General features: G+C 36.6%; 3 protein-coding genes across 4 annotated transcripts in view; 2 read left to right on the top strand and 1 right to left on the bottom strand.

The window, feature by feature from the left end:
* LOC149789627 (epidermal growth factor receptor-like) overlaps nt 1-7,409 on the top strand; it is a 36,506-nt gene extending 29,097 nt beyond the window's left edge. Inside the window, exons 5-6 of one of the 2 annotated variants that reach the window (XM_089973340.1) lie at nt 1,170-1,288; nt 7,188-7,409. In XM_089973340.1, coding sequence (XP_089829466.1) covers nt 1,170-1,288; nt 7,188-7,304 — 236 coding nt within the window. In that variant the 3' untranslated portion in view covers nt 7,305-7,409. The remainder of the gene's footprint in view (nt 1-1,169; nt 1,289-7,187) is intronic. The other variant, XM_089973341.1, reaches the window with a different exon arrangement.
* A 3,065-nt stretch (nt 7,410-10,474) lies between these two features.
* The window catches only part of LOC149789625 (epidermal growth factor receptor-like), a 20,184-nt gene continuing 4,643 nt past the window's right edge, over nt 10,475-26,015 (top strand). The window contains exons 1-4 of the mRNA XM_089971660.1: nt 10,475-10,684; nt 15,441-15,806; nt 16,475-16,606; nt 19,648-19,728. Of these exons, the coding sequence (XP_089827786.1) occupies nt 10,585-10,684; nt 15,441-15,806; nt 16,475-16,606; nt 19,648-19,728 (679 nt within the window). The 5' untranslated portion in view covers nt 10,475-10,584. The remainder of the gene's footprint in view (nt 10,685-15,440; nt 15,807-16,474; nt 16,607-19,647; nt 19,729-26,015) is intronic.
* Nucleotides 16,621-19,641, bottom strand: LOC149789626 (uncharacterized). Its single transcript, XM_089971661.1, has 2 exons — nt 19,391-19,641; nt 16,621-19,076 (listed from the first exon to the last, which is right to left on the bottom strand). Exons 1-2 carry the CDS (start codon nt 19,612-19,614, stop codon nt 18,890-18,892), a joined length of 411 nt encoding a protein of 136 aa, XP_089827787.1. The 5' UTR covers nt 19,615-19,641; the 3' UTR covers nt 16,621-18,889.

The following is a 26,015-nucleotide window of genomic DNA, read 5'->3' as shown; positions in this document are numbered from 1 at the left end:
ATACAAAATGAGCACGATACAAGCCTATTTACTAGGTTTGATCAAAGCTCTATTAAAAAATACGGGCTCTTGTCTGGTATCAAATTCAGCCAATCAGACTCAATATCACCTCATTGATATGCATATCTCATGAATAATTAACATAACAATAAACAACATCCAAAATCTTGGTGATATTAGTTTGTTTACCAAGTTTGGTCAAAATTTGATGACGAAAAATATCATCAGTCGAAGCTCAACCAATCAGAACCAAGTCAACCTCATCTGTATGCATAGATCTTGCTCATTATGGAACTCGTTCAAGATCTTGATCACATAAGCTTAATTTTGATCAAGATTGTACCATGGCCTCCACTGTTGTAACAAACTGAACCAATCAGCGACAAGATCGCCCTAATAAGGTGCGTTGGTCATGCTCACTGTCGTAATCATCTGAGATTTTGAAGATATAAGTCAGAATTCAAAGTTTAATCAAGCTCGAATCAGACATATGACCTTCAAACTAATAAGAACTCAACAAATCCGAAGGAATATCTCCCATTAAAATAGTCACATCTAGTTTATCATCATAATAATCAGAAACCTTGAAGATACATGTCCGTATTCCGAGTTTGATCAAATTGGAAACAGAAATAATGCATCAATAGTGATAGCAAGCTCAGCCAATAGAATGCAAAAACTTCTCATCAATACACATTAACGAAGTTTTGCAAAATCATACTTTACTATAAGCCCACATTCAAAGTTTCATCAATATCAGGTCAGAAAATAGGTTCTAGACTGGTAACCATAAATTATTGACGGACGGATGATTCGTGACGGACAAAGTGTCATACCATAAGTTTACTTGGTTGCGGACAGGAGAAAACTGAAACTTAGTAAATCTTAAGCTAACGATGACAATGACAAGAATCGACAACTAGTACTATAATGGGTGAATGCATACGGTTTTCTCCGCAATTTCGTACTTATGGGCTAAAACTGGTGACAGTCAAACTGTGTTGATATTATTGGACTGAGTCTGACATTGGTAAACTCTGAATATGTGTTCTAGAAACATCATAAGACGCTAAGTATATAGATATATTTGTTCAAATTTCCTCATTTGATTTAAAAGTCGTCAATGGTTGCGTATTTATTTATTTATTTATTTATTTATATTTTGAAAGTTCGACAACCAGAGTGTGAGCCGATATGTCAAGGTCGTTGCTATGACAGCATATTTTTGAGCTGTTGTCACCCTGAGTGTGCTATTGGCTGCACCGGACCATTTACTACGGATTGCACGGTGAGGTTCTAAGCTCTTTTGTCCCACCTGCATAAATATGGTGATACATAGAAAAAACTTTAATGGCGGCAGCAGCGGCTTTGGAGTAAAATGTTAAAGTTTTAGTATTAAAATTGTGCAAGACAGACACAGGTGATACGTCATCGCAATGATATTTGTTTTATGAACTAGTAAAATATTTGTCGGACAATTGTGAAGAAGGGGCAAAATTCTTCATTCACGCGCCAAAAGTGACAACTTTGAATAATTCATCAATTACGTATTATCCTTACAGCGTATCGGTCACGTGCCTCAATCCAAGCTCAGCCACGTACAACGGTGAGCGGTAATGGTGCTCAAAACTAATGTAGTGCTTCATAGTAAAAATTAACAATAGTACGATCTTTTTTTAACAATAAATAAATACGTCAAGAAATAGAATTTCAAACTCCACTAGTGCCAAAGTATACACTAATAATTTCATTTCATCTTACTAAAATAAATGGACTTTATATTGTCATTTTTTCACTAGTAATGCTATCTGATATATTACTAAATAGATACTGTCATTTTATACACTAATAATGTTATTGGATATCTTGCTGAACTTAATAGTGTCATCTTATACACTGATAATGCTATTTGATATCCTACTAAAGTATATAGTGTCATTTAATACACTGATAATGCTATTTGATATCTTGCTAAAGTATGTAGTGTCATTTAATACACTGATAATGATATTTGATATATGTTATTAAAATATGTAGTGTCATTTCTATACACGAATAATGCTCTTTGTTATCTTGCTAAAATACATATTGTCATTTTATACAATAGACATGGTATTCGATATCTTACTAAAATTAATTGAAATGCTAAATCATCAAACCTCATTAAAACGAAAGATTGTACCGAAGGTTCAATTCCTAATGCAAAACACCAAACCATACTTATCGGTATTTATAATTTAACACCAAACCATACGTATAGGTGTATAACAACACCAAACCGTACGTATAGGCATATAACAACACCAAACCGTACGTATAGGCATTTAACAACATCAAATCGCACGTTTATTCATATAACAACACCAAACCGTACGTATAGGCATATAACAACACCAAACCATATGTATAGGAGGATAAAAACACCAAACCGTACGTATAGGCATTTAACAACATCAAATCGCACGTTTATTCATATAACAACACCAAACCGTACGTATAGGCATTTAACAACACCAAACCGTACGTATAGGCATTTAACAACACCAAACCGTACGTATAGGCATTTAACAACACCAAACCGTACGTATAGGCATTTAACAACACCAAACCGTACGTATAGGCATTTAACAACACCAAACCGTACGTATAACATTTAACAACACCAAATCGCACGTTTATTCATATAACAACACCAAACCGTACGGATGGGCTTATAACAACACCAAACCGTACGTATAGGCATATAACAACACCAAACCGTACGTATAGGCATATAACAACACCAAACCGTACGTATAGGCATATAACAACACCAAACCGTACGTATAGGCATATAACAACACCAAACCGTACGTATAGGCATTTAACAACACCAAACCGTACGTATAACATTTAACAACACCAAATCGCACGTTTATTCATATAACAACACCAAACCGTACGGATAGGCTTATACCAATACCAAACCGGACTTAAGGCATATAACAACATTAACCCGTACGTATAGGCATATGACAACACCAATCCGAGCGAATAGGCATATAACAACGCTAAAATAAATAAAAATCGATTTTTGACGGATCAGGAAAACTAGGTGGATATTGTATTACAAAAATCAATATTCATTTAGCGCCGACGTGCTGTTTAATTGAATTATCACTCAAACAAAGATGATACAAAGTTATAATTGGAAACTAAAAAGTCACGTATCCGGATTAAATAAAACGAAGGATCTTGATCTTCTATGGCAGTTGCTTTGGTTTGTGTGGAAAGAAGAGAATATTGAATATAAATATATACATGTAAAGTTTGTGTAATTTAATTTTAGTCTGTTGGTAACATACAGCGCGGAATTACATTTCGAATAGTCGCCTGTCTGATTCCTGCCTGCCGTCAATTATTATTATTATTATTATTATTATAAATTGAACATAAGTGCTCTCTCTCTCTCTCTCTCTCTCTCTCTCGTCGATTCGTCCTTAAAGTGTGATAGCGTAATTAGGTTGATTGGTCCTGAGTCAAAGGGAGTAGAACATCAAGTCAGTGCCAAGAGATGTGAATTTACGTATGGCATTAAGTCAGTGCTAAGACACTTGAATTTACATATGACATCAAATCAGTGCCAAGAGATTTGAATTTACATATGACATCAAAGCAGTGCCAATATACTTGAATGTATGTGTGACATTAAAAAAGTGCCAAGAGACTTGAGTTTACATATGACATCGAGTCAGTGCGAAAATACTTGAATTTGCATATGACATCAAGTCAGTGCCAAGAGACTTGAATTTACATTCATTCAGATTACAAAGCATGTGAGACTGTGGTGCAATTTAAATTATCTGAAGTAGTTTCACTTTGCCTACAGGTTGGATTTCCGTCATTTCGTTTTGACCTTTGAACTCCAATAAGGGTTTAATTACGTGATGTAGCTGAAGTGATTCGCTGACATTACGACTGATTGAACTTAAGAAACCTGCGGCAAAGTCCCTCCGAATTAATCGTAATAAAACAACAACAACAACAAAAACAAAAACACCAAAATAAAACATCGATGAATCCTTTCCCCGGACGAGCAACTCCATATTTTTTAAGAGAGAGAGAGAGAGAGTAGATTTGCCTTTGCTATATTTACGAAAAGGTCAAATGCTACATGTTAAAGACAAATACACATGCAAAAACTATATATAAATAATGTATCGGAAAATTGGTACAAAAATAAATGAAAGTCACCTTGAAGACTTCTTTACTCACGTACTAATATCATAACTACAAATGTGACAAAAAGTTAAATCCCTACAAGTTTTCAACGACAAAAGAATGAAGCAGGACGATTACACATAATTTAAATAAAATCATAACAACAAGGCTAAGAGGTTGGTTAAAAACAATTGAAATGATATAGAGATTGTATGTCTACAAGACTACATATTTGTATCCATTTTTCAATGACACTAGGTCAAGTTGGAAGACAAAATCATTGGGAGAAAAATTAAACACTTTAGTTCTGTGAAAGCTCAATTGGACCTAATGATTACACTTATGAAAATCCGCGTGGGTTCGAATCTCGGGCTCGGCAAATATGGGTATGTGAGAAAGCTTGCCAGTAGCTTCCCGTACGTCGGTGGTTCTTCTGACCTTTTACGTACCAAATTTGAATAGGAAATTAGCGAAACTATGATGAACATTTGAGAGAGTTGAACACTGAACAAAGACATATATGTAAACCGTTGAGTGGAAACTCGTGTACATGTGTATTTAAATGTGTTAAGACCGTTAAAAATAATGCTTCAATTTGTAAACCACAGACGGTATTCAACATAAAATCTTGCATCAATGGGAAAACTAAAGACGGTTTCCAATGTAAAATCTTGTATCAGTTGGAAACTAAAGACGGTATTCAACGTAAAAACTTGTATTAGTGACAATAAAACTGTATGCAACGTGTATTGTAAGTTCAACTGTACGTGTAAAAAGTGAATTTGAGACGAAAAGATATCCGATAATTGTTTATATTATTTTGGGATCTGCTGAGTAAAACTTACAACTAGTGTATGAGGAAAGACATAAAACCTATGGTGTTCACAAAGGAAATATATAAAACATATGATGTTCGCAGAAGAAAGATATAAAACCTATGGTGTTCACAGAGGAATGACATAAAACCTATGGTGTTCACAGGGGAAATACACAAAACCTATGGTGTTCACAGAGGAAAGACATAAAACCTATGGGGTTCACAGAGGAAAGACATAAAACCAATGGTATTCACGGAGAAAAAATATAAAACATATGGTGTTCACAGAGGAATGACATAAAACCTATGGTGTTCACAGGGGAAATACACAAAACCTATGGTGTTCACAGAGGAAAGACATAAAACCTATGGTGTTCACAGAGGAAAGACATAAAACCAATGGTATTCACGGAGAAAAAATATAAAACATATGGTGTTCACAGAGGAAAGATATTAAACGTATTGTGTTCACAGATAAAAGATATAAAACTTAAGGTGTTCACAGAGGAAAGATATAAAACCAATGGTGTTCACAGAGGAATGATAGGAAACTTAAGGTGTTCACAGAGGAAAGATATAAAACCAATGGTGTTCACAGAGAAAAGATAGGAAACGTATGGTGTTCACATAGGAAAGATACGAAACTTATCGTGTTCACAGAAGGAATATACGAAACTTATAATGTTCATAGATGAAGATACAATCTTTCAAATTCAACAAATAAATGTTGCATTTGTGAAAAAAGTAAGGATGAAGTTCGAAATCTGCATGATAAAGAAGAATGATACATTGATGATATTGTGACATTCTGAAGAGAAATGTGTTCGTGAAGAATTACAAACTAATTCTACAACATCATTTTTTAATTGAGGGGCAGGTACCTTCGACCCAGTTTCTTGTTACACATATAATCTAGCACTATAAACATCGTACAAACATGTTAGCTTCACTGCGTTACAATTAGGATGCATGGACAGCGAATTCAGCAAGCCAATGAAATTGCCGAACCGATAGTTATGCTAGGTTTGGGGTACTGGACAAAATTCATAATCGTGCTAACGATCGATGATCGATTAATAATTTATTAAATTGTCCACACGATATCTTGCCAAAAGTGGGGATATGTTTCAATCAAGTCCGAAACAACTTGAATAAACTGATGTTCACCTAAAATTAATAACCGCTCCCTTAGCCTAGTGATTAGAGCGTCCGCTTCGGATGCGGAAGGTTGCGGTTCGAACCCCGGCCGAATCATACCAAACACTTACAAAAATGGTACAAACTGCTGCCTTGCTAGGCGCTCAGCATTAAGAGGTTTGGACTAGTAGGCCTGGTGTCAGAATAATGTGACTGGGTGGGACATCATGCTACATGTCTACAAGTAACCACAGATACCGTATTCTGCATATTAGACATTGGCCCTGATCACATAAAGGACTCACAGATACCGTATTCTTCTAATGACAGCTGCTCGAAAAATCAATTTATTTCGAAACAGCACTAGCCTCGCTTTAATGTAACATTCTTTTCTATAATATATTCCAGTCAGCTCCGAATAAAGTGAAGCCCATGTGTAATGTGGATGTAGAGTCCTTTATAACTCTAGCCCCACCCCATTCTCTCTCTCTCTCTCTCTCTCTCTCTCTCTCTCTCTCTCTCTCTCTCTCTGTGCGCGGAACTGTTGGAAAAAAGAAAGCACGAATAATAATAATAATAATAATAATAATGAAAATAATAATAATTCCAATAATTAGAATAATTACAGCTTCCAAGTTTCTCATATCAAAGATAATAGGTGTCAAAATATTGGCTTTTATATTTCAAAGATTCTTTTCATATCTTCATATAATTAAGTTATTTTCTAGTAGTTTTTAGTAATTTGTAGAACATATTCTCTTATGAAAAATCGGTTATTTTACCCCGGAACAGTGATCAACATTTTTCAATGCAATCTTTCTAATGGTCATAAACATATAACTAAGTTATGGAATCAAACCCAGATAGTCAATGCAGCCCCCCCCCCCCCCGTAGCAGTGCCTGCGCGCGCGCGCGTGTGTGTGTGTGTGTCCGGGGTAATATAAATTGGAATAGTAATCGAGGCATTACGATTGATTTAATCGATTTAATTAATGGTGCATAGACCTTTAATTTAACCTTCCTTTTAATATAGATGTGCAAACACTATCATTTTGGCAACAAGTGTGTGAAAGAATGCCCGGAAGGTACTTATCCAAACAGTCAAATGTGCGAGGCTTACGTCAGTGCTTTTCCGGCGATCGGAGAATAGAAAGGAAAGGAAAGTGTGGAAAACCTTAGATGTGAAATCATTGACATTAAATTCGAACAAAAATGTATTCTCAAGATTTGAAATAAAGCATCATTGTACACATTATTGGTACTCTTTCAGAGTCAATTTTACCCCCTCCCCACCCACCCCACAAAAGAAAAACAATATGGGGTAAACACAAATTTGTAATTTTCACATTTCTTTCTCCAAAGTGCCTATTAACATCTGGATATGGTGTTTATTAGTCTCCCGCACGTCACATTCGCTTCCCTCTCTTTGACTTTCCAGGCCCACGTCCATCACTCATCTGGCTCATGGAATAAATTGTGTTGTTGTTTTTTTTCGGTGGATATTGGCACACCTCATTTGTCTAAGAAATTCGGAGATTCTTTGCCTCATCTGGGTTAAACGGTTGAGTTGATTCATCTTTATTTTTATTCCGCTTTATTGTTTATGCGCGCTAAGTGAAGTATGTTAGGTAATAACTCTTATTGGAACGGACTATAACAGACTGACGCCGAGGCATATGCCTGGCATAGAGATAATCCATGACAGTCGATTCAGTCTGGTCTTGCTGGGATTAGAGCCATCACTGACTGGTTGTGAATCCAAGTTAATATTACGACTCAATCGTCACGTGAAGAAAGGAAATATTGCTGCAGAATGAAGTGTTTCTCAAACGAGATGACTCAACATTTCAAAGTTTTATTAGTCACGATTTAATAGGGTTTAAACACAAACCAAAATACAAACAACAATCAAATTGTGGCATTAGGTAAGAGTGGCTTAATTTTGATGTGATTGCGTTCCTCCTCTAAAGATGCATCTGCAACCAATTATCGTGGGTGGAGATGAAACAGGTTTCAAGCTAATGAACATGTAAAGAACAAGTGGCAAAAAATACACAAGTCACTGAAGAATGAACATCATGTCACAGTGATCTACTATTCGTATGGCCAAATTACTATCCTTCAAATCCATACATATATTAGCTGTCTTATGTCACGTGTTTAGGCTCGAATAGAAAGAGTGAAAACAACAAGCTTTAAAAAATACATTAATTTATTTCGCTGGAAACAATTCTGTAAAAAATAAAAAAATATGAACTTACGGTTTTATAGAATCAAATCCAAAACTAATCCAAAAATAATCAAAGAATACAATTTTGTGAAGTCCTATCAACAAAATGTTCTACTGATTTCATGTTATAATCCAGACGAAGAATCTAAGATGGAAGACGATGACGTATGATGCAATCTGTAGTGTTGAAGTCTACAGTTCCTTTTAGAAACAAGAATTATTACTCCGGTTTCGGATAGCTGAATAAATTGTCTTTAAAAAAAATAACTTTCCTTGTTCCACAAAATTACACGAGCACACGTATTTTCCTGAAAAATAACAGAACTAATCCTTTTGACTCCAAGTAATTTGAAATAACTCCAAACCAAGTAATTTAAAATAACTCAAAACAGCACAACACACAGCATACTGTTTAACAGCCCAGCTTCTACTGAGATTAATTCTCCAAAACATGGGTTATATGATCTTTCTAAAACGTAAACAAGGGGTCACGTCATCATCTTCTGGAAGGTTATAGAAGCAAGTACTTGTTACAGATCACGTTTACCCAGTGTTACCATGACGAAAACCAATCGTTTTACTCTAAGAAATAAAAAATAAACAAAATTGTTTACATCTTAAAGGCAAAATCCCATCATGACCTCGAAAACAACCAATCATTTTAAAATAAAATAGAACTTGTTTACGATGTTTGCTACAAATTTTGAAACAAGGTGAGGATTTAGATCAACACATGGTGTTTATAAACTAACAGTCAAGGTCAAACTAATTTCTGTAAAAGTATCATCTCTAAATAAATTTACATTACAATATCATGTAATGAAAAATATAATAAAAAATTAAAACTGACAAACAATTAAATTGAAATAATTATATATTAAATCAGATATAATTAAATCAAATATACATAACAGTTGTAAAGTGTGTAAATGAAATTAGGCGAAAGTTTCAACATCAACAAAATGACACACTGTGACCTACGTTTGGTACAGTCGATTAATCCGCCTGGACTTTATTCAGAAAGACTCTGATGAGCCTAAATGTAATGAACATACAGCTACAGACACATGTACCTCAATATAGAAAACCAGGTTACAGTTACCTGTGTTGAAATTGATGTTTCCATTAGCAAAATCTGATGAGTCTACATGTAATATAATTCATGAAGTTGAGGGTGTAACGAACAATGGAATACAATACGATAGTCACTTAAACTTGAAATGAGGTTACAGCGACCTAATTTTGTATGGTTATGTTACATTCATTTAGGTGCATCCACATATGAACTTCCATGGATATATGTAAAATAGGGTGCAAATAATGCGTAAAGAACACACGAACAAATGGACAAAACGCTTGTTTGTGAGAAATTTAAAATAAGGAAGGCTTAAGTTACAAATAAGAGGTCGATATTTCAATGAGTGACCGAGATGGATGGTCGGAATCTGAAATAGCTATCAAATAATAATAATAATAATAATAATAATAATTGTGCTACTACTACCACAACAACACTAACATTTACTACTACTACTACTACGACGACGACGACGACGAATAATAATAATAATAATAATAATAAAAATTAAAAGTTGTATGACTGTGAGAGACTTTGTTGAAAGAAAGAAAGAAAGAAAGAAAGAAAGAAAGAAGAAAGAATAAAAAGGTGGAGTCGCTGTGATCATTAACTGACAAAAATTCCAATGTAACTGACCCCTTCATTTCTTTTATTAAAAAGTGAAGTGCGAATAATAATAATAATAATAATAATAACAGAAATAATAATAATATTTGTTCAAAATACCAATACATGCAAGATATAAATGGACAAAAGTTCAAGCGCGCGCGTGTGTGTGTGTGTGTGTGTGTGTGTGTGTGTGAATGTTTGTGTTTATGTGTGTGTGTTTGAGAGAGAGAGAGAGAGAGAGAGAGAGAGAGAAAGAGAAAGAGTTAATTAAAAAAGGTTTACTTGCACTTATCAACTGCCAGGCTCTTAAACAAGGTACACGTATTGAACCTACGTCTTATCACCATAGCAACGAGTTAAATCCAGGGCAGTTGTAATATAAGTATGTAGTTCCTGCTGGATCTGGTACTCAAGTCACGTGATTAAAATTCTTCCCTTCAAGAAAACAAGCTGATGTGTTGAAACAAAGTGGTGTTTGTCTGGAATTTTAATGACGCGGACGTTACGATAACAATGAAGTTAAATGAATTATTCCTGACAGTGTTACACTGTTTCATCACTCTGACTTCGGCTGTGGAAATCATCGACACCAAAGTATCATCTCTCGAGAAAGGTGAGTGAACAATTACGAGAGGTTCGAGATGCCATTACAGATCTTGACATTTTCATTTTTCTTAAGGTCGGCACATTTTATATGCATTTATTTATTTATTTATTGTCTTAAAATTAAAAGAAATAAAATTCCTGCAATTTTCACTGCCATTTCATAACACAAGTGTTCATTATAAAAAAACAACAGAATAATACTCAGCTTTTGAACGGACTGTAATAGGCAGACTGCATTTCCTTTCCAGGATAATCAACAATAAAAATTAGGAAGTTGCGAGAAGGTTTTGATCAAGGCATGTGTCTGCTTTCACTAGCCTAGTCTTCTCCTATCTTCCAAAAGGACAGAGTTATGTAAAATGTTATATCGAGTCCTTCATTTTAATTTAGGCTGGTCACCCACTTTAATTCAAAAGTCATTTTTTGTGACCGCGGATTTGAGATGAAATGCATACCGTCTATACTCGCTTATAAGTCGAATCCAACTGCAATTGCACATACCCAGATAATCTGGCATATAATGGTCTGACAGATCTTGGTCCACGCAGCTTGTTACCAGTAATCAGTGGAACAATCAGCATAGACCCTGATATGCCTGTGCATTATGTAACTGCATATCAGGGTCTATGTTGTTTGCGGTTGCACTCATTTTATACCCATGAAAATCGGTACACACATTGCAAATGTAAATATAAACTGCACGGGTATGAACGGTACCTTCATGAACAGCGCTGTCAGTCTTATAAACCTATTGACCGCTCTGCTGGCCTTAGTGGCTAGAGCGTCCTCATCGGATGTGGAAGATCGCGGGTTCGAACCCGATGTGAGTCATACCAAAGACTTCTAAAAATGGTACTAACAGCCACCTCGCTTGGCATTCAACATTAAGAAGTTAGTGTTGGGACTGGTCGGCCTGGTGTCAGGATAATGTGACTGGGTGGGGAACATCATGCTACATGCCTGCGCATGATGCCCGTGGGGGACATCATGCTACATGTCTGCATCACGATGCTCCAATGCTAGACATCACTATAAACTGCTACACTGCAGGCATCGTAGCGATGACTAAACCCTTTTTTAAAGCTACGTTAAAAATCCACACACATATATAAACCCTTCACAGCAACACTTAAACATATAAGAAATCCCACGTTTTAAACCCCCCCCCCCAAAAAAATGTCTGTATCATTATTTTTTTTTAGATTGTTTTAAATTATTTTTAATTAAGAAGAATTTGTTATACCGAAAGTGAACGCAGTATTGGGGTCCTTAGCCTTTTTGAAATTTGTGGGGAACGATAGAGCAGGGGAAAATATACATGAAATTGTTATTTGCCTTCTTGGTATGCATGTGAATATTTTCGCTTTCGGAAATTTTGTCTGTTTAGATATTCGCCAAAGCCACTTGACCAGTTAGCGCGCGCGCGCGCGAGAGAGAGAGAGAGAGAGAGAGAGAGAGAGAGAGATATTCTGATTGGCCCCTATTTTCTAAATACCTGTTCAACTTCCTTATCTGCTCACCAGTCTACTTACCTGCCCACATATCTACCTACCTATTTATCACTTTCTGTTCTATATCTCCTTCCATTCGTCAATCCGACTGTGTCCTCATCTATCTCCAGCGTTGCCTCTTTGTCCGAACTGTAATTCTTTTAGTCATTATTTGTTTCTTCCACCCCCACCCCTCGCCCCCGAGCGCCTTTTCGGATCAGCTCAGTGTATGATAGTGTTATTTTCTATCAATTCCTTGTATTTTACGTTTCTGTAACGCGAGATACAAAGTATTAATATGCATTATCACTTGACCAAAATAATAAATAAATAAATTATTTGCAGAAAAACAACAAATGCATCTTGGTTCAAGTATTATTTTTTAAAATGCCCCAATGCTAAAGATATCCCGGTTGACCACCCGTCTATTAAGAACCCACATTTGCCTGAACATTGATGTGTATACCCTACAAAGCCACCGCTCTAAGTTCCTCCCCATCCATCTACGTATCTATCTCCCTCCCTTCCTGTCTTCAGACATTACCTCTTTTTCTACCTCATAAGAGACAAATAACAGAACCTCAGTTAACAAGAAGCCACGAAGTTTATAATCTTCCGTAGCAAGGCAAGGGTTGTTACGTGCATAATTACCTTCAAACCCAGCAGGCCACTCAATGATACTCTTAAACCCAACTTTATCGCACTAATACTCCCAAACCCAGCTGGTCCCTCAATGGCAATATGCCCTTCATCTCAATTAATAACCCATGGGCTAGTAGAAACCGGTTATATTATTCGCAAAACCCTCCCGTTTGCTTGAATCCCCTGCCGATTTTAAAAACAAAAGGCATCAAGAATAAACAAAATGCAGGAAAAAAAACCTAGGCATTTCATTTGTCAATTTATCATTTCTAAGACGATTGACACCAGCAGGCCACAAACATTGTCAATTTGTTGGCATTTCAAATCCAACGGGAGTATCTTAGAAAATAGATCGCCATATTCGCATGAGAGAGTCAACGCCTTCAAGCAACATATGTGATAGTGTTCGTGTCTTTGATAATCTCAGTTAATCTGTAAATTAGGGATTATCATTTCTTTAAACACATGTATACAAGAGTTTATCCATTACATTCGAACATTTTGTTTTAGAAATATTAAAAACTATAAACTGCAAAAATTGGACGTAGACGACAAATTTGCTTTTACTAAAATAGACTGTTCTAGACACTAGAAAAATACAGCGAGCAGTCCGTCTGCTTGTTTACATCGAGAGCTTCCGTTTGGTTTGAAACGTCATTAAGTCCACAGTGGTAGGAACCCACTGCGACAATCAAATTAGAAATTATTAATTGATGAATGAAATTGCTAAGTTTTGTGCATTACTACATCTTTGATGCTTTTCATTTTTAAAATCGTTTGGTGATCAGGCTTTAGCGATGGAACAATTAAACTTGTTTACGTTAAAGGAGACCAGAAATCAAAATTTTCCTTTTACGTATGTAATTATCTAGAGATTTTAATTCGACTGTCATGTTTATAAATTAAATATCGTAAGCGGGTAGTGATTATATTGTGTGGAAGATACCACGATTCCGTAAATTGCCGAGTTTTTCCGAGTTTTGATGAGACGACAGATCACGTGGTCCCGTGACGCAATACTAGCCAGTCCTCGAATACAAACATAAACATGACGAGCGAGGCAGACAGGAGGAGACCACATTTAGGTTGCACATTCAGAAGTTGAACCTGCTGTCTGATATAATAGTTTATGTACTGTACTGGTCAGTGCTAAACGAATTTTTTTAGGCACAGGCCCCTGGCTGGTGACTTAAATAAACTCAAGCCCTGACTGAAATTCCACAAGCCCGGACAGTTCATACCTGTCAACTCTTAAGTCGGGAGAAATACCTCCCGATTTTGGGGGTATTTCCTCATCTACCTCAGCGAAGTCCCGATTATTACATTATGTCTGTCAATTTTTCATTTGTGAGAAGAAAACAGCCCAACCCCAAACCATTTATAAATAGATATAACGTATGCAATCCCACAACAGTTTTGTTTTTCTTCAGTAAATAGTACGTGAAGATTAAACATTATTCAAGTAAATTTCAGATATTTTTAAACAACTACAACAGTACTATAGTAAAAAAAAAAAAAAATTATCACCAATTAGCTTAAACGAATGATCACTGTGAAATTTTCGCTGCAAACAAAATCTCATCTCCATTTCCGCCAAAGAAACTCGGTCAGTTAACACCTGACATTCCTCTACCGTATATGTAAAGTTTAATCGCTATGATTAAATTAAAACAAGGAATAAAACAAAATATACCACGCAGTATATGTGCCCTTAAAGAACTAGTTCAGAATAAATATTTTATTCAGCAAACAGTGTTACATGGATTAAGACTTAAACCTAAGGAAATAAGGTGGGGCATAAAACGTGGGAAAAACAGTTGCCACGTGTACGGTAACTTGTGACTGCAGATTTGAACAGTTAAAATGAAGTCCATGGCATCGTAAATAACAACAAAATAGGCATCGTTTATTTGGCAATCAATTGCGGGTGCTTACATACGCACACTGTCGAACATGGTTTCTTTGCAGTATGTCTGAAGGGCAGTCGTTTTCACAAGATCAATGCAAGGATAAGGATTATGTTCATTAGTCACACCGGCTCTATTGTTTGCTTACTTAAATCAAAACTTAGCTATTTTGCAATTTAGCCCGAGTTGACCAGAATATGCAAACCGGGCTTGTCCTGTAGGAATAATAAGGCGTTGTTGTTGTAGGGTTTAACGCCATTTTCAGCACAAGATACATGGCGGCCAGTATGTCATAAAGGTCGATTTTAACTATGAGTTTGGCAACCAGCCAGGATCAAAATGAATGGAGAAAACTTGAGAAGCAATATAATTTCATTTGTGCTGATAATCATGTCAATATTTTATATGGAAACCAATGGTTCCGAATGCTAAGTCTCGTCTGCGAATTTCTACATCACTTTGTTTTCTTTCTAGAACTGTCCAAAGAAAATCTTGAACTTAAAAATATTATTTTGACATGTAGACCTACCGCGACCACTGTGAAAATCACAAGGTAATGACAATTATGTGTCGCCATCAGCAACACTCCCTGCCCCCCTTCGATCCTGTTCATTTTACTGCATTAAAATGTTGTACATTACGACAGTGTAAATATCATTAATATGAGACGTGTATCCTCGGCACTCAGGTGTGCCTAATTTCATCCAATGATTAACCTTTTCAGAATGTTACGGGACCAATATGGGTTTCAGCATTTCGGGGGGACCGGAGTTTCACTACGAGTCTATTCGTCGCCGGTACAAGGACTGTACGTACGTACAGGGGAACCTTGAAATCACCAATCTGAACTCGGGCAACATGACCTACGACCTCAGCTTCCTGGCCACTATCCGAATTGTGACGGGTTATGTGTTGTTAGGGTTACTGCAGGTGGAGACGATCCCCCTAACGAGCCTCAGATTGATTCGGGCCGATAACACGATGACCTTGAAGGGTGAAGAGTACGGGCTGATCGTGGCCTTGACCTCAGAGGGTTCAGATGAAAAACAGAGTGTAGGGTTGAGGGAGCTACATCTGCCTGTTCTCAGCGGTGAGTATAGACAGTTCCTGTCAACAAATTGATGCTCTTTAATCCATCTTTTAAGCATCTTAATCTTTCACAGGAGTTATTTGCCCTTTGGTACAGGTGTAGCTTACTAGTAATAATGAGTCAGAAGATCAAAGGTTAACCTCATTCCTTTTATGTGCTATTGGTAGAGTCCTTTTGATGAGTATTTGTTTTCTTCAAATTATGTAGGGATGCTGCCTTTAGACATGGAATACTCGTTGCATTTACTCAGGACTGAAACTTTAAAGGGATATTGTTTGAACACTTTGAATCTGTTACTTTAGCGCTCGGTCTTTTTCAAGGTCAAGTTTTATTCACGAATAACAGGTAAAATCTTCGTTGTCAATGTCACAAATTGTTTGTCGATTACGGGCTGCTATACTAGACGGAATTGTTTGTCGAAAAGCCGATATGAGCAATAAGGTTGGTTTTGTCAAAGGGCCGACATAGGAAACCATGTTTTTGGGTCGAATGGCCGACATAAGCAGCCACGTTTTTCAAATTTGAACCTTTATTATGAATGAGAATGCTACATATTTTTAAAACATAACTCAGCAGTTTCTTAGGGCTCAACATATATATCTGGTAAAAGTAAAATTTCCCCCCATGACCCACTGCCGTCCTCGATTTATTTCATTTTTCGTTTCCAGAGATATCAAGGGGCAAGGTCTACTTCGGTCAGAACCCGCTGCTGTGTCACGTGGACACAATCGCTTGGGATGCAATTGTGTCCGGAAACGAAAACCCAGTGACATTTGCGAAGGATGCATTTTCGAAAGACTGTATGTACACAAACATATCGTGATTCTTTATGTTGTCTAACCGCCTCTCTCTCTCTCTCTCTCTCTCTCTCTCTCAACGATCAGGATAGCGCTTTTGTATTTATGAACAAAATATTACCTAGTTAGATATTAATAAACCTATTAATTGTTTTATTTCCCTTTCTTATTATAGCATAGCGTTGATTCTAGGTAGGATACAAAATGGAAATTCTGTGATATATATATGTATGTGTGTGTGTGTGTGTGTGTGTGTGTGAACTTAGCGGATATAAGCAATTGTAGGTGACCCACTTTTTGACTTACATTATTTTTCGGGATAGATACAGTTTAAAAATACTCTCTTCCATTACTTGAAAAGTATCCAATAAAAACAGATTACTTAAAAAATGGTTGGAAAAAAAGAATGACTTACATTATGGAAAATCTGTCCAGTTACTGAAATATCGATATTTATGGTCTAAGTGGATGGTAAAAAGACTATTTTTACTTGATTGATATGTTAAAGACTGTGTTTACTAGACTCTGGTTTGCCTGCGTATTATGTTACATCTGACCTGGGCATTTACTGCTTATATTACATTATGCGAGGTCTGGTCTGAGCATATATACTGATTGTATTATATTATGCGAGGTCTGGTCTGAGCATATATACTGCTTATATTACATTATGCGAGGTCTTTCCTGAGCATATATACTGCTTATATTAAATTATGCGAGGTCTGGTCTGAGCATATATACTGATTGTATTACATTATGCGAGGTCTGGTCTGAGCATATATACTGCTTGTATTACATTATGCGAGGTCTGGTCTGAGTCTGGTCTGAGCATATATACTGATTGTATTACATTATACGAGGTCCGGTCTTAGCATATACTGCTTATATTACATTATGCTAGGCCCGGTCTTAGCATATACTGCTTATATTACATTATACGAGGTCCGGACTTAGCATATACTGCTTATATTACATTATGCTAGGCCCGGTCTTAGCATATACTGCTTATATTACATTATACGAGGTCCGGACTTAGCATATACTGCTTATATTACATTATGCTAGGCCCGGTCTTAGCATATACTGCTTATGTTACATTTTACGAGGTCCGGTCTTAGCATATACTGCTTATATTACATTATACGAGGTCTGATCTAAGCACGTACTGCTTTCATTGCATTATGCAAGGTCGGGTCTGAACGTATACTGCTTACATTTGAGAGCGCGTGTGGCACGAGAAAATGCACTAGTATAAATCAAAGTAGATATTTCTCTTGGAGTTTCCTTTATCCTACGAAATCAGAACCTTTGACGTCACCCCGCGCATAACAACTGACATCATGCTGGAGGGGGACGTCAGCGCCACTTCTCTAAAGACAAGTAGGAAAGTTGTTGCATATGCAGGGATTGTGGCGTGCAACCGAATATAGTAGAACAGATCTGCAAATCAACGGGACTCGAACAACAAAAATGAGAGTTGGGAAATAAAGTAGGCACTAGTGGAAAGCTTGAGGCTTACCACTTATAGTGACAGTCTTTTAGTTGCTACGTGGATTTAAAAGCGACTTCTTGGTCGTTTATGCAAATAGAATTACTGTACTATATCTTTTATTTAGAATATATATGCGTACACCAAACTGTACGCCTATTTAGCATGGCCAGCACAAACCTATGTGACGTAAAATAGAACATTTCTGACCAAAACAATACGTCGAATCAGTTCTTGCTACTACTGCTGCCGCTAAAAATGCTGCAATTATGGTGTCTGTCTTAGCAGTTCCACCCATTTGTCTCTGCTGTTATATCAAGGTTTGATTCAAGCTGTCTGGTTACCTCATGAATTGCAATTACATATTCGTTTGACATTTGTATCTCTTCACTGGATTAAGACACCCTAATCTTGTTTGGAGTTTACTTACAAAAAGGACGTTTTGCAGTAGAATTTCCGCTTGGATGGGTAAAGAAACATATAACTCTTAATGGTGCTTTCTGGTGTTAACGTTACCAAATGTTCCTTACTTTATCATCGAGAAGCAGTTCCTCCTCAGGCATTTGGTTATTATCACTATGTTCCATGAATGACAAGTCCTTTCCGGTTTTTCCTTGGATAAACGTGGGCTTCATAAATCTATGCAAGAGTTTGACAACCATCTCTGGCATTCTCAGAGAGGGAAAATATTGTCCAAAACGAAACAGCAAGCAGAAATTCATCTGGATGGCCAATAAGAGCTATCTGGAGTTTTGTTGAAGAGCTTGGGTGATACTTTCTTGTTTTTATCCAGCTGTTTAAGTAATTAGATGGCTCATTTTCAATGTAGTCTTGTAAGTGATGGCCCTAGAGAAAGCCACCTTACGTAGTCTTGTAACCGATGGCCCTATAGAAAGCCACCTTACGTATGTGTGTCTCCGGAACACGCTTGTTTCTACATTAAAAACCACCTGTTTTAACTTCTGATTTTCTCTTCGTGTCGTCCTTTGAAAAACAAAACACATCACCATAACACAGAATAAAGACTACCAGTTTACTGGTACGCACAAAACGTAATGAAATGTCTGGAGATAAAAACAATATGAATATTTGAATAAAACAAATAAAATGCAAAATATATAATTCATTAAAATAAATTTGCCATTTTAAGATTTGGATTTCAAAAAGTACAAATGAATGAAAATAATATTATTGTTTGTTAAATAGTAAAAATATAGGTATCCTTAAATTGACAGTACTTAATAGGAACATGACTTATTGCAATTACTACTACTACTACCAATAATAATAATACTAACCTCACGGCCACTACAAATACATTTACGTTATCTGCGACTACTTCTGCTACTACTGTTATAACAAGGTCCAACCATGGCTTCTTATGCGTATCCGTAGGTTCTCGTTGTCCAGGGTCAAGTTCTAACCATGGACTTTTATGCACATATGTAGGTTCTCCTTGTCTAGACTCATGTTCAAACCATTGCTTCTTATGCGTATGTGGGTTCTCGTTACCCAGGGTCATGTTCTAACTGTGGTTTCTTATGTGTATCCGTAGGTTCTCGTTGTCCAGTGGTCTGTACTGACAGGAACGGAATCCCTCGATGTTGGGGTACAAAAGATCACCTCTGCCAGCATGGTAGGTAAACTGAAGTAAAACTGAAATTGGTCGACACCTGTATCAAGTCTATCCAGCTACTTTTGTATGTCGATATATACTGCTAACGGCGATTTACTGCAAACAAATATGGATTATGCGATCAAGGTATCCGGACGCTGCATCTTGCTCGTTGTCCATAAGCTCATTGTAGGCTTCATATAGTCCGTTCTACACAATGATAAGTTACCGTTGTCCATAAGTTCAGTGTAGGCTTCATATAGTCCATTCTACACAATCATAAGTTATCGGTGTCCATAAGTTCAGTGTAGGCTTCATATAGTCCGTTGTACACAATCATAAGTTATCGTTGTCCATAAGTTCAGTGTAGGCTTCATATAGTCCGTTCTACACAATCATAAGTTATCGGTGTCCATAAGTTCAGTGTAGGCTTCATATAGTCCGTTCTACACAATCATAAGTTATCGGTGTCCATAAGTTCAGTGTAGGCTTCATATAGTCCGTTGTACACAATCATAAGTTATCGGTGTCCATAAGTTCAGTGTAGGCTTCATATAGTCCGTTGTACACAATCATAAGTTATCGTTGTCCATAAGTTCAGTGTAGGCTTCATATAGTCCGTTCTACACAATCATAAGTTATCGGTGTCCATAAGTTCAGTGTAGGCTTCATATAGTCCGTTGTACACAATCATAAGTTATCGTTGTCCATAAGTTCAGTGTAGGCTTCATATAGTCCGTTGTACACAGTCACAAGTTATCGGTGTCCATAAGCTCAGTGTAGGCTTCATATAGTCCGTTCTGCACAATGATAAGTTATCGTTGTCCATAAGTTCAGTGTAGGCTTCATATAGTCCGTTGTACACAATCATAAGTTATCGTTGTCCATAAGCTCAGTGTAGGCTTCATATAGTCCGTTGTACACAATCACAAGTTATCGTTGTCCATAAGTTCATTGTAGGCTTCATATAGTCCGTTGTACACAATCATAAGTTATCGTTGTCCAGAAGTTCAGTGTAGGCTTCATATAGTCCGTTCTACACAATCATAAGTTATCGGTGTCCATAAGTTCAGTGTAGGCTTCGTATAGTCCGTTGTACACAATCAAAAGTTATCGTTGTCCATAAGTTCAGTGTAGGCTTCATATAGTCCGTTGTACACAATCATAAGTTATCGGTGTCCATAAGTTCAGTGTAGGCTTCATATAATCCGTTGTACACAGTCACAAGTTATCGTTGTCCATAAGTTCAGTGTAGGCTTCATATAGTCCGTTGTACACAATCATAAGTTATCGGTGTCCATAAGTTCAGTGTAGGCTTCATATAGTCCGTTGTACACAGTCACAAGTTATCGTTGTCCATAAGTTCAGTGTAGGCTTCATATAGTCCGTTGTACACAATCATAAGATATCGTTGTCCATAAGCTCATTGTAGGCTTCATATAGTCCGTTCTACACAATGATAAGTTATCGTTGTCCATAAGTTCAGTATAGGCTTCATATAGTCCGTTGTACACAATCGTAAGTTATCGGTGTCCATAAGTTCAGTGTAGGCTTCATATAGTCCGTTGTACACATTCACAAGTTATCGTTGTTCATAAGTTCAATGTAGGCTTCATATAGTCCGTTGTACACAATCACAAGTTATCGGTGTCCATAAGCTCATTGTAGGCTTCATATAGTCCGTTCTACACAATGATAAGTTATCGTTGTCCATAAGTTCAGTGTAGGCTTCATATAGTCCGTTCTACACAATCATAAGTTATCGGTGTCCATAAGCTCAGTGTAGGCTTCATATAGTCCGTTGTACACAGTCACAAGTTATCGTTGTCCATAAGTTCAGTGTAGGCTTCATATAGTCCGTTGTACACAATCATAAGTTATCGGTGTCCATAAGCTCACTGTAGGCTTCATATAGTCCGTTCTGCACAATGATAAGTTATCGTTGTCCATAAGTTCAGTGTAGGCTTCATATGGTCCGTTGTACACAATCATAAGTTATCGGTGTCCATAAGCTCAGTGTAGGCTTCATATAGTCCGTTCTACACATTCACAAGTTATCGTTGTTCATAAGTTCAGTGTAGGCTTCATATAGTCCGTTGTACACAGTCACAAGTTATCGGTGTCCATAAGCTCAGTGTAGGCTTCATATAGTCCGTTCTACACAATCACAAGTTATCGTTGTCCATAAGTTCACTGTAGGGTTCATATAGTCCGTTGTACACAATCATAAGTTATCGTTGTCCATAAGCTCAGTGTAGGCTTCATATAGTCCGTTGTACACAGTCACAAGTTATCGTTGTCCATAAGTTCAGTGTAGGCTTCATATAGTCCGTTGTAAACAATCATAAGTTATCGGTGTCCATAAGTTCAGTGTAGGCTTCATTTAGTCCGTTGTACACAGTCACAAGTTATCGTTGTCCATAAGTTCAGTGTAGGCTTAATATAGTCCGTTGTACACAGTCACAAGTTATCGTTGTCCATAAGTTCAGTGTAGGCTTCATATAGTCCGTTGTACACAATCATAAGTTATCGTTGTCCATAAGTTCAGTGTAGGCTTCATATAGTCCGTTGTACACAATCATAAGTTATCGGTGTCCATAAGTTCAGTGTAGGCTTCGTATAGTCCGTTGTACACAATCATAAGTTATCGTTGTCCATAAGTTCAGTGTAGGCTTCATATAGTCCGTTGTACACAATCATAAGTTATCGGTGTCCATAAGTTCAGTGTAGGCTTCATATAGTCCGTTGTACACAGTCACAAGTTATCGTTGTCCATAAGTTCAGTGTAGGCTTCATATAGTCCGTTGTACACAGTCACAAGTTATCGTTGTCCTTAAGTTCAGTGTAGGCTTCATATAGTCCGTTCTACACAATGATAAGTTATCGTTGTCCATAAGTTCAGTGTAGGCTTCATATAGTCCGTTGTACACAATCGTAAGTTATCGGTGTCCATAAGCTCAGTGTAGGCTTCATATAGTCCGTTGTACACATTCACAAGTTATCGTTGTTCATAAGTTCAGTGTAGGCTTCATATAGTCCGTTGTACACAATCACAAGTTATCGGTGTCCATAAGCTCATTGTAGGCTTCATATAGTCCGTTCTACACAATCACAAGTTATCGTTGTCCATAAGTTCAGTGTAGGCTTCATATAGTCCGTTCTACACAATCATAAGTTATCGGTGTCCATAAGCTCAGTGTAGGCTTCATATAGTCCGTTGTACACAGTCACAAGTTATCGTTGTCCATAAGTTCAGTGTAGGCTTCATATAGTCCGTTGTACACAATCATAAGTTATCGGTGTCCATAAGCTCATTGTAGGCTTCATATAGTCCGTTCTGCACAATGATAAGTTATCGTTGTCCATAAGTTCAGTGTAGGCTTCATATGGTCCGTTGTACACAATCATAAGTTATCGGTGTCCATAAGCTCAGTGTAGGCTTCATATAGTCCGTTCTACACATTCACAAGTTATCGTTGTTCATAAGTTCAGTGTAGGCTTCATATAGTCCGTTGTACACAGTCACAAGTTATCGGTGTCCATAAGCTCAGTGTAGGCTTCATATAGTCCGTTCTACACAATCACAAGTTATCGTTGTCCATAAGTTCACTGTAGGCTTCATATAGTCCGTTGTACACAATCATAAGTTATCGTTGTCCATAAGCTCAGTGTAGGCTTCATATAGTCCGTTGTACACATTCACAAGTTATCGGTCATCAAAATAGCTAATTTTAATTTCTCTTTTTGCTGTTCGTGAACTCGAGAAGAATAAGATTTTGTTTTTGACATTGTCATTTCCATTTTATAAATATTGACAGAAATTCGAATTAAAAGTGTCGCGAGTCTCTGACGTTTCTAAGCCATAAAAGAAATGACAGTGCTTGGATATTTTGATTATATCGGGCACTGCTTGTTTACTGTAAATCGCCGGTAACTGTAAAATGGCATCTGTATAGCAAATACACATACATTAAAAAAAATCGCAGATGAATATCATGACGGTCTTCAGTACGCTTTGTTCCCACGACACTCTTCTATACAATACAGGGGCAAAAATTATAATGATATAAATGTTATCGTGGTCGGCATTACCGTATGTCCCTACAGACGTGTATAGGACCATTATTTCTACTAGTTTTGATCTTAACAAATTTATCAACAAAATGGATTGAGATAGAAGTTGATATATGCGTGAAATTAATGATATATAGGTTAGCTGCCATTCTCAAGTTTTTGTCATCTGTGATAGCCCATGTTAAATGCATACATCATGACAAATGCCTTGTTGTTTCGTTTTTGCACAACAACAACAAAATTCGAAGGAATCGGATTGATCGTATGGGAATAAATCTGGTTAGCAGGTTTTGTCAACAGTATCCAGTTCAAGATTTGTCCAAACCGATTAAAATCGAGATTATAATAAGTAAATCTGACAGGCGCCTATAAAGGCTCAGCAAATTGTGACACTTTCTGACTTGTGCATCTCCAGAGAGGACCTTCTGCGTCGTCTATAGAACTGTTATGAATAAAGATTGTTTATCATAACCTTCTTCTCATTTCTTGCTGTGAGAAGGAATTAATCATCGTTTAAGAAATGACTTTGCCCATGGCGAGAGAGACAGAGAGAAGAAAAGAGTTATGGGCTCTCTTGAAAGAGGGTGCCACTCATAACGGTGTAAATACAGCTACATCTTGGGGACTCTTTGGCTGGCGAGATGTACTTGGGATGCTGTAAAGACAGAAGCCTGTTTGAGTTTCTGGCGAACAAACTTTATTGAAATATTCAACGTATACAATACCATTCCAATATCAATCTACGTAAGCTGAAATTACGGATATAAGAGATACATATAAAACTATGATATTCTTTCACTTACCAACATCATACATTGTATAATTTTTGCCCTTTAGAATATAATTAAATATCGAATAATTTCACCATAGCTAAATAATCTAAAATTCAATATTTCAGACTAATACCGTAATTGAAATATATTTTACTGAATTTATTCTAAAATGTCAACATATTAAACTCTATTATTTAAAGAGTATTTTATTTCTAAATTAACTGTTACTGAGTGTGAAGTTTTTAGCTAACGTTGCTTTTTACTATAATCAATAATATAATTACAAGTAAATATAAGTTCTTCAAACAATTAAACTTTCCAATACATTATATTAAAGAATAGTAAGGAAATATTAAAATAATCTAATGTTTAAACATACTGATGTTAGATTAACATCTTAACACTAAAAATCCTTACAACACTAAAAATCCTTCTACTATATGAAAAATTGTATATTGACTATAATCTTACTTGTAAAGACAGAAGACTGTTTGAGTCTCTGGCGAACAAACTGGCGTGTGCGTGGATTTGACGCTTTTTATATCAGTTTCTGAGGACAAAACCAAATATGGATATATGCCAGGTTCTTGTGTTCACCAGAATCTCAAAGTGAGGCTTCATAGCTTCTTACAGACTATCGTCTGGGTCTATGTACGTCATTAGACAGACAATTATACCACTAAGCTTATAGCTTGAGAATTTTAGGTTTCCGCAATGCGGTACTTACACAAGTTAGCGAGTGTAGTTTTTGCTGACTCTATGATACAAGAGAAATGTATGTATAAAAGGGTTTCCATTTCCGCTCACACGGGCGCAATCTTTTTTAAATAGTATATAATTGTAATACCGAAATAAATGGATTTAATCTCATTATATTTTAATAAAAAATTACTTTCAATATAATTTAATCTAAAATTACTTTTTATACAATTTAGATAAAATTTCAATCTTATTACTTGTACTAAAAAATACTGTCCTGATAGAACTTTATCAAATTATGACCCTTGCTAATGTTTGCATCAACAGAGAGGACCTTCCGCGTCGTCTATAGAAATTTTATCAAAACTTATGACCCTTTCTGACGTATGCATCAACAGAGAGGACCTTCGCATCGTCTATAGAACTTTTATCAAAGTATGACCCTTTCAGACGTATGCATAAACAGAGAGGACCTTCCGCGTCGTCTATAGAACTTTATCAAAGTACTAGGTTTATTGCCCGTCGTAGGAAAATAAAGAAAACTTAAAGAAAAGAAAAGAAATCGAGATGAGCGTGTTTAACAGAAAGTTTGAAGATAAAAATGCAAAATGTATTAACAATTGTGGGTTGCCACCGCGAGTTTCCAACTGGCGACCAGTTGTTCGGCAGCTATTACACACGTAAAGACAAATGTGGGTGTTTCTATACAAGATTATGTTAATTGCCCGTCCTAAGACGGGGATATAAAAAAAAAGCAAAATA

This window comes from Sinohyriopsis cumingii, chromosome 10, assembly GCF_028554795.1.
Source record: "Sinohyriopsis cumingii isolate HCF-2022 chromosome 10, ASM2855479v2, whole genome shotgun sequence".
Taxonomy (NCBI): domain Eukaryota; kingdom Metazoa; phylum Mollusca; class Bivalvia; order Unionida; family Unionidae; genus Sinohyriopsis; species Sinohyriopsis cumingii.
Note: the sequence above shows the minus strand (reverse complement) of the source record. Positions and strands in the feature narration are given on the sequence as shown.

What these genes read in the sequence shown, in the direction of transcription:
- LOC149789626 (XM_089971661.1), bottom strand. Translation starts at nt 19,614, where the DNA reads ATGACCCTGGGTAACGAGAACCCACATACGCATAAGAAGCAATGGTTT. An exon ending in GTATTTGTAGTGGCCGTGAG is followed by an intron (nt 19,077 to 19,390) that starts GTTAGTATTATT and finishes TGTTTTTCAAAG; the next exon opens with GACGACACGAAGAGAAAATC.